Raw genomic sequence first — 12,502 nt, forward strand, 5'->3', positions numbered from 1 at the left:
ATTTCACTGCTCATACCAGCTTTATAGTGACTTTTTTTATACAACTCACCCATTTAAATTGTATTAAGGCTTAAAATGATCTATAATAAAGTATGTGGCCACTTTGACAGTTAGCCGCTAGCTAGCTCTTTGCCCATTTTTGGATTAGCTGGGAGTTAGGCAGTCAGCCATTGCCAATATGGCGACAGCTGGAGCCGCCACACTGAGCTTTACCAGAAATCTATGGGTGATTTCATGGAGATTATGTGCATGTTTTATATAGTCTATAGCAGCCATGACATAGACCGGCTCACTGACTCAATCAAAACAAAGAAAGACATTTATTAAAGTGTATATTGTTTATGATGTTATATTATTTTTGAGGTAAAATGACTTTTGATTATATAGGATACATAGGATGTATATATAGCATACATAGGATCTATATATAGGATATAGGAAAAATTAATGATTTTTCATAAACTGAGCACAGCAGCAAACAGAGTGACACTGTTTTGTGCAGGAAATCAGTTAATTCAGGGAACTGAATCCTCGTGCCATTTAGCATCTTTACACTACAGCACAGCACAGATTTGTACATTGGAGAAACAAAACAACCTCTATATAAACAAATGGCACAACACAGGAGGACCAACTCCTCAGGTCAAGACTCTGCTGTCCACTTACATCTGAAGGAGACAAATCATTCCTTTGAGTCGTTAAGGACACATGTCCTTAACGACTCTGTAAGGACACCCTTACAGAGTAAGTAACCTCTGAGTCAAGTCCAATTAACTACGATACAGCACTTAGAGGTACCATGACCTGGATGACTGAGAACCTTCATCAACATCTTTACACTACATTACAATACATGAGGTGCCTGCTTTTGAACCACAACCCCCCACTAAGTTTCAGTTTTGGCCCTCCAAGGGAAATCTTCTGCACATCCCTGGTCTGTGGTTTACACTTTAAGTCCCAGTCTTCAGACACAGCATAGTCATGTGTATCTTACAAGTATGTATCTACTATTGTTACCTCTACTGCACAAGTGTAAAGTAACATGTTTCCTCCCATCCAGGCTTTCCTACAGTAAAAATGGAGTCATCCGTATGGATGGCTTCTCCAATCCAGACCAGTTTGATGATGAAGCCCTGTCACTGTGGATCCCTGGAGGGTTGGAGGAGAGCCACCTGGATCCAACCACAGCCAAATACATCCTCAGCTTCATAGGAGACAAGTTCTGTCAGATGGTTCTGACTGAGAATACTGCGGCCACCTGGGTCAAGAAGGATGGTAAGGTGTCTTTTAAAATGGCCAACATTTTGATTAAAGGAATCTTAACTATGTTTCTAAGATGAAGCCATTTCGTGTGTGTTTCAGCCAAGCTGGCGTGGAAGAGAGCAGTGAGGGGGGTGAGGGAAATGTGTGACGCCTGTGAGGCAACACTCTTCAACATCCACTGGGTCTGTCAGAAATGTGGCTTCGTTGTGTGCCTGGACTGCTACAAGGCCAAGGAGAGACGCAGCTCCAAAGGTCAGTTGTGTTTATGTTGTGACAGTTAGAGGCCAGGCGAGCCGACTGTACAGGGAGTCTTGCATGTACTTGTACCACAGAAGTAGCTCGTATCTCAAGCCACAGAACTGGCTGCTACTAGTCGCACATGGATTAAATACAATTTAAAGGCCATACAGCACATCTGAAATGTCAGCTTGTACTCACCCACCCTTTATTTAAGTTTTCTGGCTTGGTTTGGTTCCATGGTTTGTGGTTCTGGCAATACAGGTGAAAGTGAGGCATCATCGGACCCCAAAAAAGTTTGAAAATAAAATAGATTAGAAGCCTAAACATGAATCTGAACCTGAACATGACCTGAGAAATTCTTCAAAATTGACATTCATACCAGACGGGAACTGTTGATGTTAAGCTCTTTTGCTGGACAGCCACATGCTCGCTACACAGATTATTACGGTGAACAAGCAGACTGAGTGTGTGCGCAGTTTCCTGTGAGCAGAATAAAGGACAACTTGTATTTATGGTCCAATTCTGTGTTGTAGAATAATAAATAAATGAACTGTGTAACCTCGTTATCTCTGCAGGCTAGTTCAGTGTGTGTGCGTGTGCATGTGTGCGCGTGTGTGTGCATAAATACAACAACTGACTTGTGTCTCTCTCTCTGTGATCAGATAAAGAACTCTACAGCTGGCTGAAGTGTGTGAAAGGCCAACCTCATGATCACAAACACCTGATGCCAACACAGATCATACCTGGCACAGGTACACAATACACAATACACACTGTCTCTTTATCTTCTGGTTTACAACATGTCTGCATTAATGTCTCAGCTGCTTTGTCGTGAACACGTATAAAGTAGAGGAGTTTCTGGCTGATGTGGGTTAAACAATGATAGTGACAATGGTGGGTGTATAATAACTGCTTACACCTTTTATTTTTTATTTTTTGTTGTGATATATGTTGGATGACTGGATCATTTTGATAAAGGTCCAGGTTTGTTTGTTATTTTCCCTTCAGACATTTTTCCTGAAATATTTAAATTCATATGTTGGATGTTTCAGTGCTGACAGAGTTGGTGACCTCCATGCACTCTCTGAGAGAAAAACACAACATCAAGTCCCACTGTCCCTGCTCCAACAAGCAGACCCTCCTCAACAAACTACCAGCCACCAACGGAGTGTCACAGGTACCATTTCTGAAGCATAAAGCATTGAATGAATTGTGAAGTTGTACATGTTTGGATGGATACATGTGAGCCCTTTACTGAGGACAGGATATGTAGGGTGAGCACTTTAATCTGCTCCCTCTTTCACAAGGTTTAAGTCTGTCTGACTTTTCTTACAAAGAAGCCACTGCCAGTTTGTAAAATACGTACTTGTCTGTTAATGTTTAACCATCATCACTCTTCCCTGCCAGGTTCTGCAGAATGTCCTGAACCACAGTAACAAGCTGACTCTGGTCAAAGCTGAGCTGGGCTGTCAGCAAAACTCCAACCAAGTAGGAACCAAGGTGGAGACTAATGGAGGAGGTGGTGGAAGTAGTCCAGGCAGCGATGCAGGAAGTGCTCCTGTCACCCCACCAGAGTCACAGTCACCTCTGCACTTCCTGGCTGACCTGGCAGAGCAGAAATCCAGGGAGGAAAAGAAAGGTGAGAGGATTGAGTTTAGATTGAGTTATGTTGTTAAATAAAACCAGGACAGTTGTGATCATTCAATAAGTGCTTCTTTAATTATCTAAATAAATCAAGAACTGTCTGTCTGTATGTACACTGTGTACAGTATGTATGTATGTCCTTCACATATCTCAAGAACTGTTCGTCTGATTGACTTCACACGTGACAGGTGTATTGTTTGGGACAAAAGGAAGTGCAGTGTGAGTGTGAAATCATTTGGTTGAGCAGTTCTCCAGGAACATAAAAACAAAAGTTTAACTGACAGTTGGTGACTCTGTTAGGACCAAGGCACTCATTGACATAAGTGACATCAGTTTCGACAATGGTGTGTCTCAAAGAAATGCAATATCGCCCACCACTGGATCTGTGATGAACTGCAGTAAAGCTACAGTAGTAGTATAGTATAAAACTATTGTTACTGCTTTCCACCACTCTCATCTGTAAATGTATACCATGGTCTGGGTGAATACTCAACTATTACTACTAATACTTCTGATTGGCAAAGCGTTGTTGCTGACCCCTGACCCTGTCACATCCCCATACTGGCCCAAAAATGTGTCAAATTCTGAGGGCAGCACAAACAACATGCCACACAGGTACAAGCACAGTCTGAACGGGCACTGCACTGGTTTCTTTGTTCTGTTCCCTTTTGTATATTTCACCTCTAGAAGGGGTTAGTAACCTCTCTCTCCCTCTCTTTCTCTTACAGAAAACAAAGAGTCAGTGCTGCTGGGTAAAGCAGTGAAGGAGGACAAGGAGGGGGACAGCCTGGAGGTCCTGCAGCAGTGTAAAACCACCTCTCTGGTGACGAACAGTACGGAGCAGGGCTCCACACTCAGAGATCTGCTCACCACCACCGCAGGGAAGCTGAAGCTGGGCTCTACTGATGCAGGGATAGCCTTTGCACCTGTCTACTCTACTGCTTCACAGGTACACAGATGGACACATGTATGATGTCATCAGCATTATTGGTTTGGAATTTAATTTATTGGTCTCATCAGTTGAGCCTCAGAAGTAATGTTTGTCTTCTTTCCTCCTCTCTTTCTACAGACTGCAAAAGGTGGACGGACCATGCCCAACATCCTCGATGACATCATTGCTTCAGTTGTTGAGAATAAAATTCCCGCCAGCCGCCAGAGCATCGCCAGCAAACTGTCAATCAAGCAAGAGCCTGTCACCCCGGGCAACAACAACAACCCTGCCCCTGCTGTAACTGAGGACACCAAAGCAGACAGGAAGAAGTCAGCGCCTGTTACTGCTGAAGTGCCAGAGGAATCAACCAATCAGTATCCAGATATTCCACACCTCTGGTTGAACAACAAACGGTTACTGTGGCTCAAAGATCACCGCAACCAGAACAACTGGAAGCTGTTCAGAGAGTGCTGGAAACAAGGACAGGTAACCAGCAGTCCCACTCACAGTGCAGCAGTTGTCATAGCAACAGTACTGTACTAATTGTACTTGGTAAAGTCCTCAGTGATGACAGCTACGTGAATGGTTTTGTGTTTGTCCAGCCTGTGTTGGTGTCAGGGATCCATAAGCGGCTGAATGCCGGTCTGTGGAAAGCTGACTCCTTCAACCAGGAGTTTGCAGACCATCAGGGAGACCTCCTCAACTGTAAGGACCAGGTGGTGACCAACTCTGGGATCAAGGAGTTCTGGGATGGATTTGAGGACCTTACCAGTGAGTTCATCCTCGCTGTGTTTCAATGTTCTTGTTTGACTGATGAGATGATGTCAACATGAGCCACTGAGAGAACAGTGATTAAGTGTATTGAATCAGTCTGACTCGCATCTTCTTACCTGTTCAGAGCGGCCCAAGTCCAAGGATGGAGAAGCTATGGTCTACAGACTGAAGGACTGGCCGTCTGGAGAGGAGTTCATGGCCCTCATGCCCTCAAGGTACGCACACACACTTCACGTCTTTACCGCTGTGCTGTTGGATCTCAAGCTTTACAGCCTACAATACAAAAGTGATTGTGAGCTCATGTAAAAGCCGTGTTTTTGCAGATATGATGACTTGATGAAGAACCTGCCCCTGCCAGAGTATTCTGATCCAGAGGGAAACCTCAACCTGGCCTCCCACCTGCCATCCTTCTTTGTCAGGCCAGATCTGGGGCCCAGACTGTGCTGTGCTTACGGTAGGAGGAAATGAATTTACCCTGACAGCATTTATAATTTTACCTTAATTATTTGTACATGAATGCTAATAAAAATGAATAAGGAGATTAAAGATGAGATATTAATAGTTTGTTCTCTTCAAATATGCCTTGGGTGTGTTTAACCTGGATGTGTAAGTAGTTACTAATGATCACCAAACACTCCAGTTAATATCAAGTAGAGTAAATGATCTGCACCACTGCTTTGTTCCTGTTGCATTATATACCTTTAATGCTTTCATCCACACACTGTATTTCTTTTTAAAGATGTTGCATGGTGATAGAATCCCGCTCTGTCCTTCTTATGAATCAGTTGTGTGTCTCCTTGTAGGTGTAGCTGCGTCTCAGGACCAGGACTTTGGGACTGCCAACCTCCATGTGGAAGTCTCAGATGTTGTCTCTGTTCTGGTCTATGTAGGAGTTGCCAAAGGCAATGGAGTCCTGTCCAAAACTGGTGAGACTGGGTGGACTGCCATTACAGTATTTAAGATAAGAAGAAAACAATGAAGAGTTGGAAGGGAGGAATAAAGGGAGGAGAAGGCAGTCACACCTCATCACACTCTGTATCCAGACTGGAGGAGCCAAAGCCTCTAATGCTGGAAGGAACATGCACAAGCTGCTTTCACACTGCAGCTAAAACACAGTCCAGTTCTAGCTACATGATGTCATAGCAGCTACATCATCATTTTTTCTCACTCTTGTCTTGTTAGAAAATATTAAAATAATGTATCCATGATATTTCCAAAGAATCAAATGTAGGTTTAAGTAGGTGTTTATTCCTAACCATGTCTAGTTATTCATAGTTAGTCACCATGTTGCTTTAAACTTAATAGCATAGAATTTTTGATGGCGGTTCGTAGACGGGTGTGTTGCTGACTGACTGAAAGACCAAAGAGTGAACACTTCATTTAATAAACTGGAAACAATCAAACAATCCACTATTGAACAAATAATATAATTACTTATTAATAATGTGTGTGTGTGTGCAGGAGTGTTGAAGCGTTTGGAGGAGGAGGATCTCGATGAGGGAGTTCGCAGGAGGCTCAAAGACTCCAGTGAGACACCGGGGGCGCTGTGGCACATCTACCTCAGCAGAGACATGGACAAAGTCCGAGAGTTCCTGCACAAGGTGAGCACTATGAAGACACTGAAGAGCTGCAACAGCTTCTCATGAAAACGTGTTGAACTAACTAACTGCTCCCTCCTCCCCCTCTCCCCACCCACCACCTCAGCTCTGTAAGGAGCAGGGATTGGACGTGTCGCCGGACCAGGACCCGTTCAGAGAGCAGGGCCTGTACCTGAGTCGGAAGCAGCGTCAGCGGCTGCTAGATGAACACGGAGTTCAGGGCTGGACAGTGGTTCAGTTCCTGGGAGACTCTGTACTGATACCAGCAGGGGCCATGCACCAGGTGTGTAGAGTATTCACACATGCACCCGCACACACACAGGTCACCTCAGCAGTAAGCTACAGACAGGGTAGAGAAGTCAGAAAGTCTTGATACTACTAACGCACTGCCGGTTTGATTTAGATGAACTTCACAGCAGTTTTCACGTAAATTAAAATCACATTTTTGCTCCTTCAGATGTCACAAATCACATTTACTGTTGTTTTCATAGATCATATTGAATGTAGAGTTTCCGACTGCACTTTTTTTTGGTTTTCTTTTTAATTTATTTGAATCTGTCTTCACATCACAATGTTCACATGACATGTTGATGTGCCATGTTATGTTGTTAAAACTGTTAAGAAGTTTCTGTTCTGCTCACATGACCCTCAGAGTTCAGAGGTCACTAACGTGTCCTCACGTCCTCTCACTTCTCTGTGTCTCAGGTCCAGAACCTCCACAGCTGCGTTCAGGTCATCAATGACTTTGTGTCTCCGGAGCACGTGGCCAACTCCTTCCACCTGACCCAGGAGCTCCGGCCCAATAAAGAGGAGGTCAACTACGAGGATAAACTACAGGTGATGGACCACAGAGGGTTTTTTATTCGATTAAGTTAAGAAACTGCTCGGACTCTCTCAGTTCAGGACTGAAATACAAGCTTCTGTTCAAGTAGAATGAACGCAAACCAAATGTATGATGAAACAGTTGCGGAATAAGTTCAGCTTTTAAAAGTTTCTCCTCGTTCTCATCCTCAGGTCAAGAACATCCTGTTCCACTGTGTGAAGGAGGCGGTGAACTCCCTGAAAAGAGGCAGCTCTGAGGAAGAGGATGAGGAAGAAAAGTCATGACACCCCTTTGGCCTCGTCCACGACTATCGGCACCTCTCTCCCCCCAAACCCATCTCCTCGCATGGAGGACTGTGTCCCATGACCATAAGAGGTGGTCGGGTCAGAGTTGTCATGTGACCCCGGGGACCTCACAGTGTGAACTGTGCCCGTACCACATGCAGGTGGCCAGTGAGAGGCACGCCCACCTCCACCATCACCCCAAACCTTCAGTGCCAAGAAGAGACAAACACAAGACCAGAGGGCCTCTGGACTGACAGGGATTAAACCTCAACCACATGCCTCTGTGTGTCTCACAGAGTCAGAGCACAGGGAGGACAGAGGGATTCTGGGAAACAGAGGGCAGCATGTTGGTTGGGAGCCCTCTAAAAGCCACTATGCTGGAGTTGAAACGGCACTACAAGCCTCCACGAAACAAAACTGAACTCTTTAGTGTGACTGATGGTGCATCACGTTCAGATGCAGTTTCCATGGAGACTCAGACTGTCCTGTGAGGTGTGATGTCAGCAGCAGTGACGATGGAGTCATGTAATCTGCTGAGGAGGTTTAATCCCTGTCCGTATCAGCAGCCCACACAACGTCTTGGACAGAAGATTTCGCTGATCACAACAGCATCACCAGCAGCAAGCAGCATCAGGATCGAAACTGTCATCTCTGCTGTTCAAAAAATCGAGAGAAAAAAAAAAAGATTTGAGGGGAAAAAAATGCAAAACATAAATCTCAGAAGTTTCAGTCGGCAGACAGCGAGCTCGGCCGCTCCCTCATTTGTTGTTCCTTCTGTAATTTGTCTGTTCTCGTCCTTTTTTCTAGTTCTGTCTGTTGCTGTTTTGTTCTTACTTTTCTTTTTCATACGAACATTGTTTTATCTCCTCTGTGAAGATGTATTTATTTTATAGCTCTATGATATGCGATGTTATTGAGACAAAAAAGCATTAATGTAAATGTGACTTGTACAGTTTCTTTTTTCTTTTGCTATGTGATTTTCAGTTGTAATACGGCTCTACTGTGATAGAGGACACACACACACACACACACACAAACACTCACACACGCTCACATGCACACACACACACACGCACACACACACCAGCTAATGCCTGTAACTTTGGGAAATGTTGATGCTCTACAGTCCTCATGCCATAAATACATTTTTTTGAAAATGAACTGCCAAACTATTGTAAAGACTGTGTAAAGTTGTATTATGTAAAGAAAGAACAAAATGGCTTCTACACTTCAGCATTTTATGAAAAAAAAAGTATTTGCTGTAAAATTGAGACATTTACAAAAAAGATGTAATTTATTTAAGAAAAGAATGAATTGTCTTGTTTTTTGTTTTGTTAAGATTTACTATGGTGAACTTTTGAAGTTAAAAGATAAGATAATGAAAAAGTTTACTATAATGTGTAAATATATACATATATACATTCACTGAGGTATTTTTTTAAAACATGGCTTGCTTCAATTTCAAATTTTAAAGTGCAAGTGTTACCTGCTTTGTACATTGAAGTTCAAAAGGGTTTTACATTTTCCATTAAAATGGATTTATCAAACATTTGCTGTTGTGTTTTTGATGCAGTTTGTTAAAAGTTTCATTCAGTATATTGTATGATTTATGATCAACAGCTAACTAACTCAATACTTTTTATAGCTGATGGATGCAGTCATGGAAAAATCCTCAGATCACACCCACAGTATGAAAATCCACAGATGTAGTGATATACAGGATTTACAGGGTTGTGTGTTGTCCTTTCATTTTCTATCAGTGTAATTGAATTACTTATAAATTATCAGGTCAATTCCACAAGACAAGTATGTAGTTGTGGACAGTTTATCTGCCTCACTTTATTTAGGCCAGTTTAAACATTACAGCTGACGCTCTCACAATATCCTGAAGGTAAATGGGAGGAAATAAAGGGCTCATTCTAAGCATTGAACAGGTTTACGTGACTTGTAATGTGTGATTTTCACCACTAGGTGGTGTTGTCATTACAGGTTAGTGTTGTTTAAGCTGATCGTTACTTCTCCAGCAGGATGTGAGACACAACATCCCGTTGGACTGATCGACTAAAGGAGGAGAGAAGATGAAACTAAAATGTCCTATCTGTAAGAAAAGTTGATTTTTGTTTTGGATCATTCAGATGTGCCCTCCGAGAGGCCTCGTCTCCAGGACGCCCTGTTATTTCACAATCATGGATGTCACTGAACACTGAGGCGTCTCTACACACCTCCCCTTACTGATTTTGACAGATACTGTAATCTTCATAAAACTTCAAACTATTTAGTGCTCTCTCATGTTCTCATGTGTGTTCATATGTTCATATCTGAGTGATCTAAATAATAACTATACGTTGATGAAACAGTCTCAGGGCTTCTGTTGTGTTTTTCTCTCTCACCACACAAGAACTTTGTCTCAGGCCAGACTTTTGAACAAGAAATAATGCATCTGAGGATCTCAAGTAGCAGGAAGGGACAATAAATAAAAACTGATCAGGTGTCTGAGGGCTTTGTAAGTAATCAGTAATGTCTTGAAATCAATTGTAAAAGCAGCATGTAGCCTGTGTTGTTGATATTCGGTCTGGTGGCTGTGTCTCCACAGCACTACAGAAACTCTGCTGCACTATTTATGTACTCATCACCTCGCCACAGATGATGAGCTCTATTTGAATCCAGAGCTCTAATCTATGGGCACGGTCACACATTTCTTCACCGGCTGAAGTTCACCAGATGTGAATGTTTTATTTCCCTCTCCCTTGTAAAGATGGAAGAGAACAGTAGCTGGATGTTCACTGCTGTTGATACTGTGACTGAGCCATGTGGCCGTGATCTTTTCCTAAACCTAACCAATTACTTTTGGTGCCTTAACCCTAACCGAACTCAAACTATGACTGAAAAACTACCACCAGTGAATCTAAAAATATTAATACATCAATGTTTGACTTTCACACAAGACACGAGCTCCAGTCGTCTGAGAGTCCTGTGTTCGCTGCAGTAACCTGCTCCCTGTGTAGACTCTGTCACGTCACCTGACTTCCTGAAGGCTTTGTGCCAGAAAGTTTTATGGCTAGTTTTATAGGCTATTTACGAGCCTATCACAGCACAGTAGAGTGGGACTAGGTGAAACTATCTTGGGAAGAAAAATAATAATGCAACGCCGCTATATTAAAAAGGTAGGAACATGTTCCCACCATTAACACGTTCAATGCACCAACATTTCCATTTAGATTCATGTTTAACTTCGATCTGTCGGGGCTGAACGAGGCCCCTGACACTTGTTTTATCGAGTGCTCAAAGGAAACGGAGGTGCAGGTTCACACCTGAGATCACATCCTTTGAAGGAGGCAGGTGAGATGTAGCTGAGGTGTGCAAGAGGCCTGGACTGTTTCTCTGTAGGTCTGCAGACGGATGTAGGAAATGAATTTCTCTGGAAATGACATGTTTAGATATTTTCATGTAGGATCTGACATACAGACTGAAGATGTTCCCAACATGAAGGGGACCCTGTTGGTCTCATGGCTTTTGTTTCTCACTAAGCAAAGTTAAGAAGATAGAAGGGTAATAGTTCTTAAATGAGGTTTATTTTTGTTGCTGCTTTATGTTGTTTTGGTAAAAGTCTTTTTAATTAATCAGCCTGACATCCTGAGGTCAGTGTGGTTTTGTATCTTGAAGAAACAGTGACATGTTCACAGACTTTACCCTGCAGGATTACTGTGCAGTCACCATTTCACTTCTTCTGTCACCTCTGCTCAGTGCTCTTGAGCCAGGTTGATGGCACCTCTTTGACCCACATGATCATTGTAGTCCCCAAAGACCTTGAACCCTTTGTGTGCTCTGACCAGCTCTGATCTGCTTCTTGGCAGCCATGATGTTGAGCACCTTGTCTTTCAGACCAGAACCCAGGATGAGGTTGGTGATCTCAGACTCCTTGATTGTCTGAGAGCACAGGAACTGTAGATCTTCTCCAGAGACTTGATCTTCATGTCTTTAACTAGGCAGCCCAAATTCTTTATGATGGAAACACATCATACTGTATGTGGCTTTAATAAAGCTAATCAGTTACTTCTGTTTCCTATAGATTCCTGCTGATCTTTCTCCTCTCCAGTCATGCCAGCAGCATTCATTCATTCATTCATTCATTGTCCCTGTTCAGCGAGGGAGGCAGCCTCCACGCTGTCGCCATGTCCTCCTCCACAGACTACCTCCTCCATTCTGGTGTTGTGGTCTTGTGCACAGTTGCCGTCAGGCCGAAGCCTCCTCTTCCCTGCAGGACTTGCCCCACAATGTCTCGTTGCCCCGAGGCTGCTGTAGCTTTCTGCTCTGTGGCGCTGATGGTCGTGTCTCTGGATGCCTTCAGGATCATCTGGAGTCACGTCACAATGAAAAGTGATGCACATTAACATTTGTTGTGATGGCTCTGTGAACAGTTTTGAAAGAGTGAACTCAATATTAAGAAATAGCAGTTGTTAAGAACTGTGTGATCAGATGTTTCTCCTGAACGCAGTGAATGCTGCTGGATGTCTGGACATCCTTCAGAAGATTGTCAGGGATGATAGAAGATCTATTTATCACTTACATTATGTACCATGTAAGGAAGCTGGTTCCCCACATCTAACCCATTCCAAAGGACCTGTGGACAGTTAAAATAAAGGCGTCTTGGGGCCAACCTCTGTTATAAAGATAAACATTAATAATGACATCTGTATGTGTCAGTTCAGTTTTATCACCCCATCACTACTGTCAGCCTCAGAGTTGACTTTTCTAATGTTTCTGACTGTCTCTGAGTTGAAATCACGTCATTCAACAGCCGCTGACACACACTCACTGTTTTCTCAGCAGTGAAATGTTTGCTTTGAAAAACTGGAGGTCACGTTTGTGCTGTTGTGTATATGGATGCTTGTGCGTTTGTGTGTGTGTGTGTGAGAGAGAGAGAGAGAGAGAGAGGGAGAGAGAC

General features: G+C 43.2%; 1 protein-coding gene across 1 annotated transcript in view; it reads left to right on the forward strand.

Moving 5' to 3' along the window:
• jmjd1cb (jumonji domain containing 1Cb) overlaps positions 1 to 9,108 on the forward strand; it is a 106,233-nt gene extending 97,125 nt beyond the window's left edge. The window contains exons 17-31 of the mRNA XM_084342741.1: positions 1,061 to 1,275; positions 1,363 to 1,515; positions 2,166 to 2,255; positions 2,556 to 2,680; positions 2,911 to 3,142; positions 3,876 to 4,096; positions 4,217 to 4,564; positions 4,681 to 4,849; positions 4,977 to 5,067; positions 5,176 to 5,306; positions 5,656 to 5,778; positions 6,314 to 6,453; positions 6,557 to 6,733; positions 7,156 to 7,287; positions 7,465 to 9,108. Coding sequence (XP_084198867.1) covers positions 1,061 to 1,275; positions 1,363 to 1,515; positions 2,166 to 2,255; positions 2,556 to 2,680; positions 2,911 to 3,142; positions 3,876 to 4,096; positions 4,217 to 4,564; positions 4,681 to 4,849; positions 4,977 to 5,067; positions 5,176 to 5,306; positions 5,656 to 5,778; positions 6,314 to 6,453; positions 6,557 to 6,733; positions 7,156 to 7,287; positions 7,465 to 7,557 — 2,440 coding nt within the window. The 3' untranslated portion in view covers positions 7,558 to 9,108. The remainder of the gene's footprint in view (positions 1 to 1,060; positions 1,276 to 1,362; positions 1,516 to 2,165; positions 2,256 to 2,555; positions 2,681 to 2,910; positions 3,143 to 3,875; positions 4,097 to 4,216; positions 4,565 to 4,680; positions 4,850 to 4,976; positions 5,068 to 5,175; positions 5,307 to 5,655; positions 5,779 to 6,313; positions 6,454 to 6,556; positions 6,734 to 7,155; positions 7,288 to 7,464) is intronic.
• The last annotated feature ends 3,394 nt before the right edge of the window (positions 9,109 to 12,502 follow it).

Source organism: Pagrus pagrus (assembly GCF_965226575.1).
Source record: "Pagrus pagrus genome assembly, chromosome: 21".
NCBI lineage: Eukaryota > Metazoa > Chordata > Actinopteri > Spariformes > Sparidae > Pagrus > Pagrus pagrus.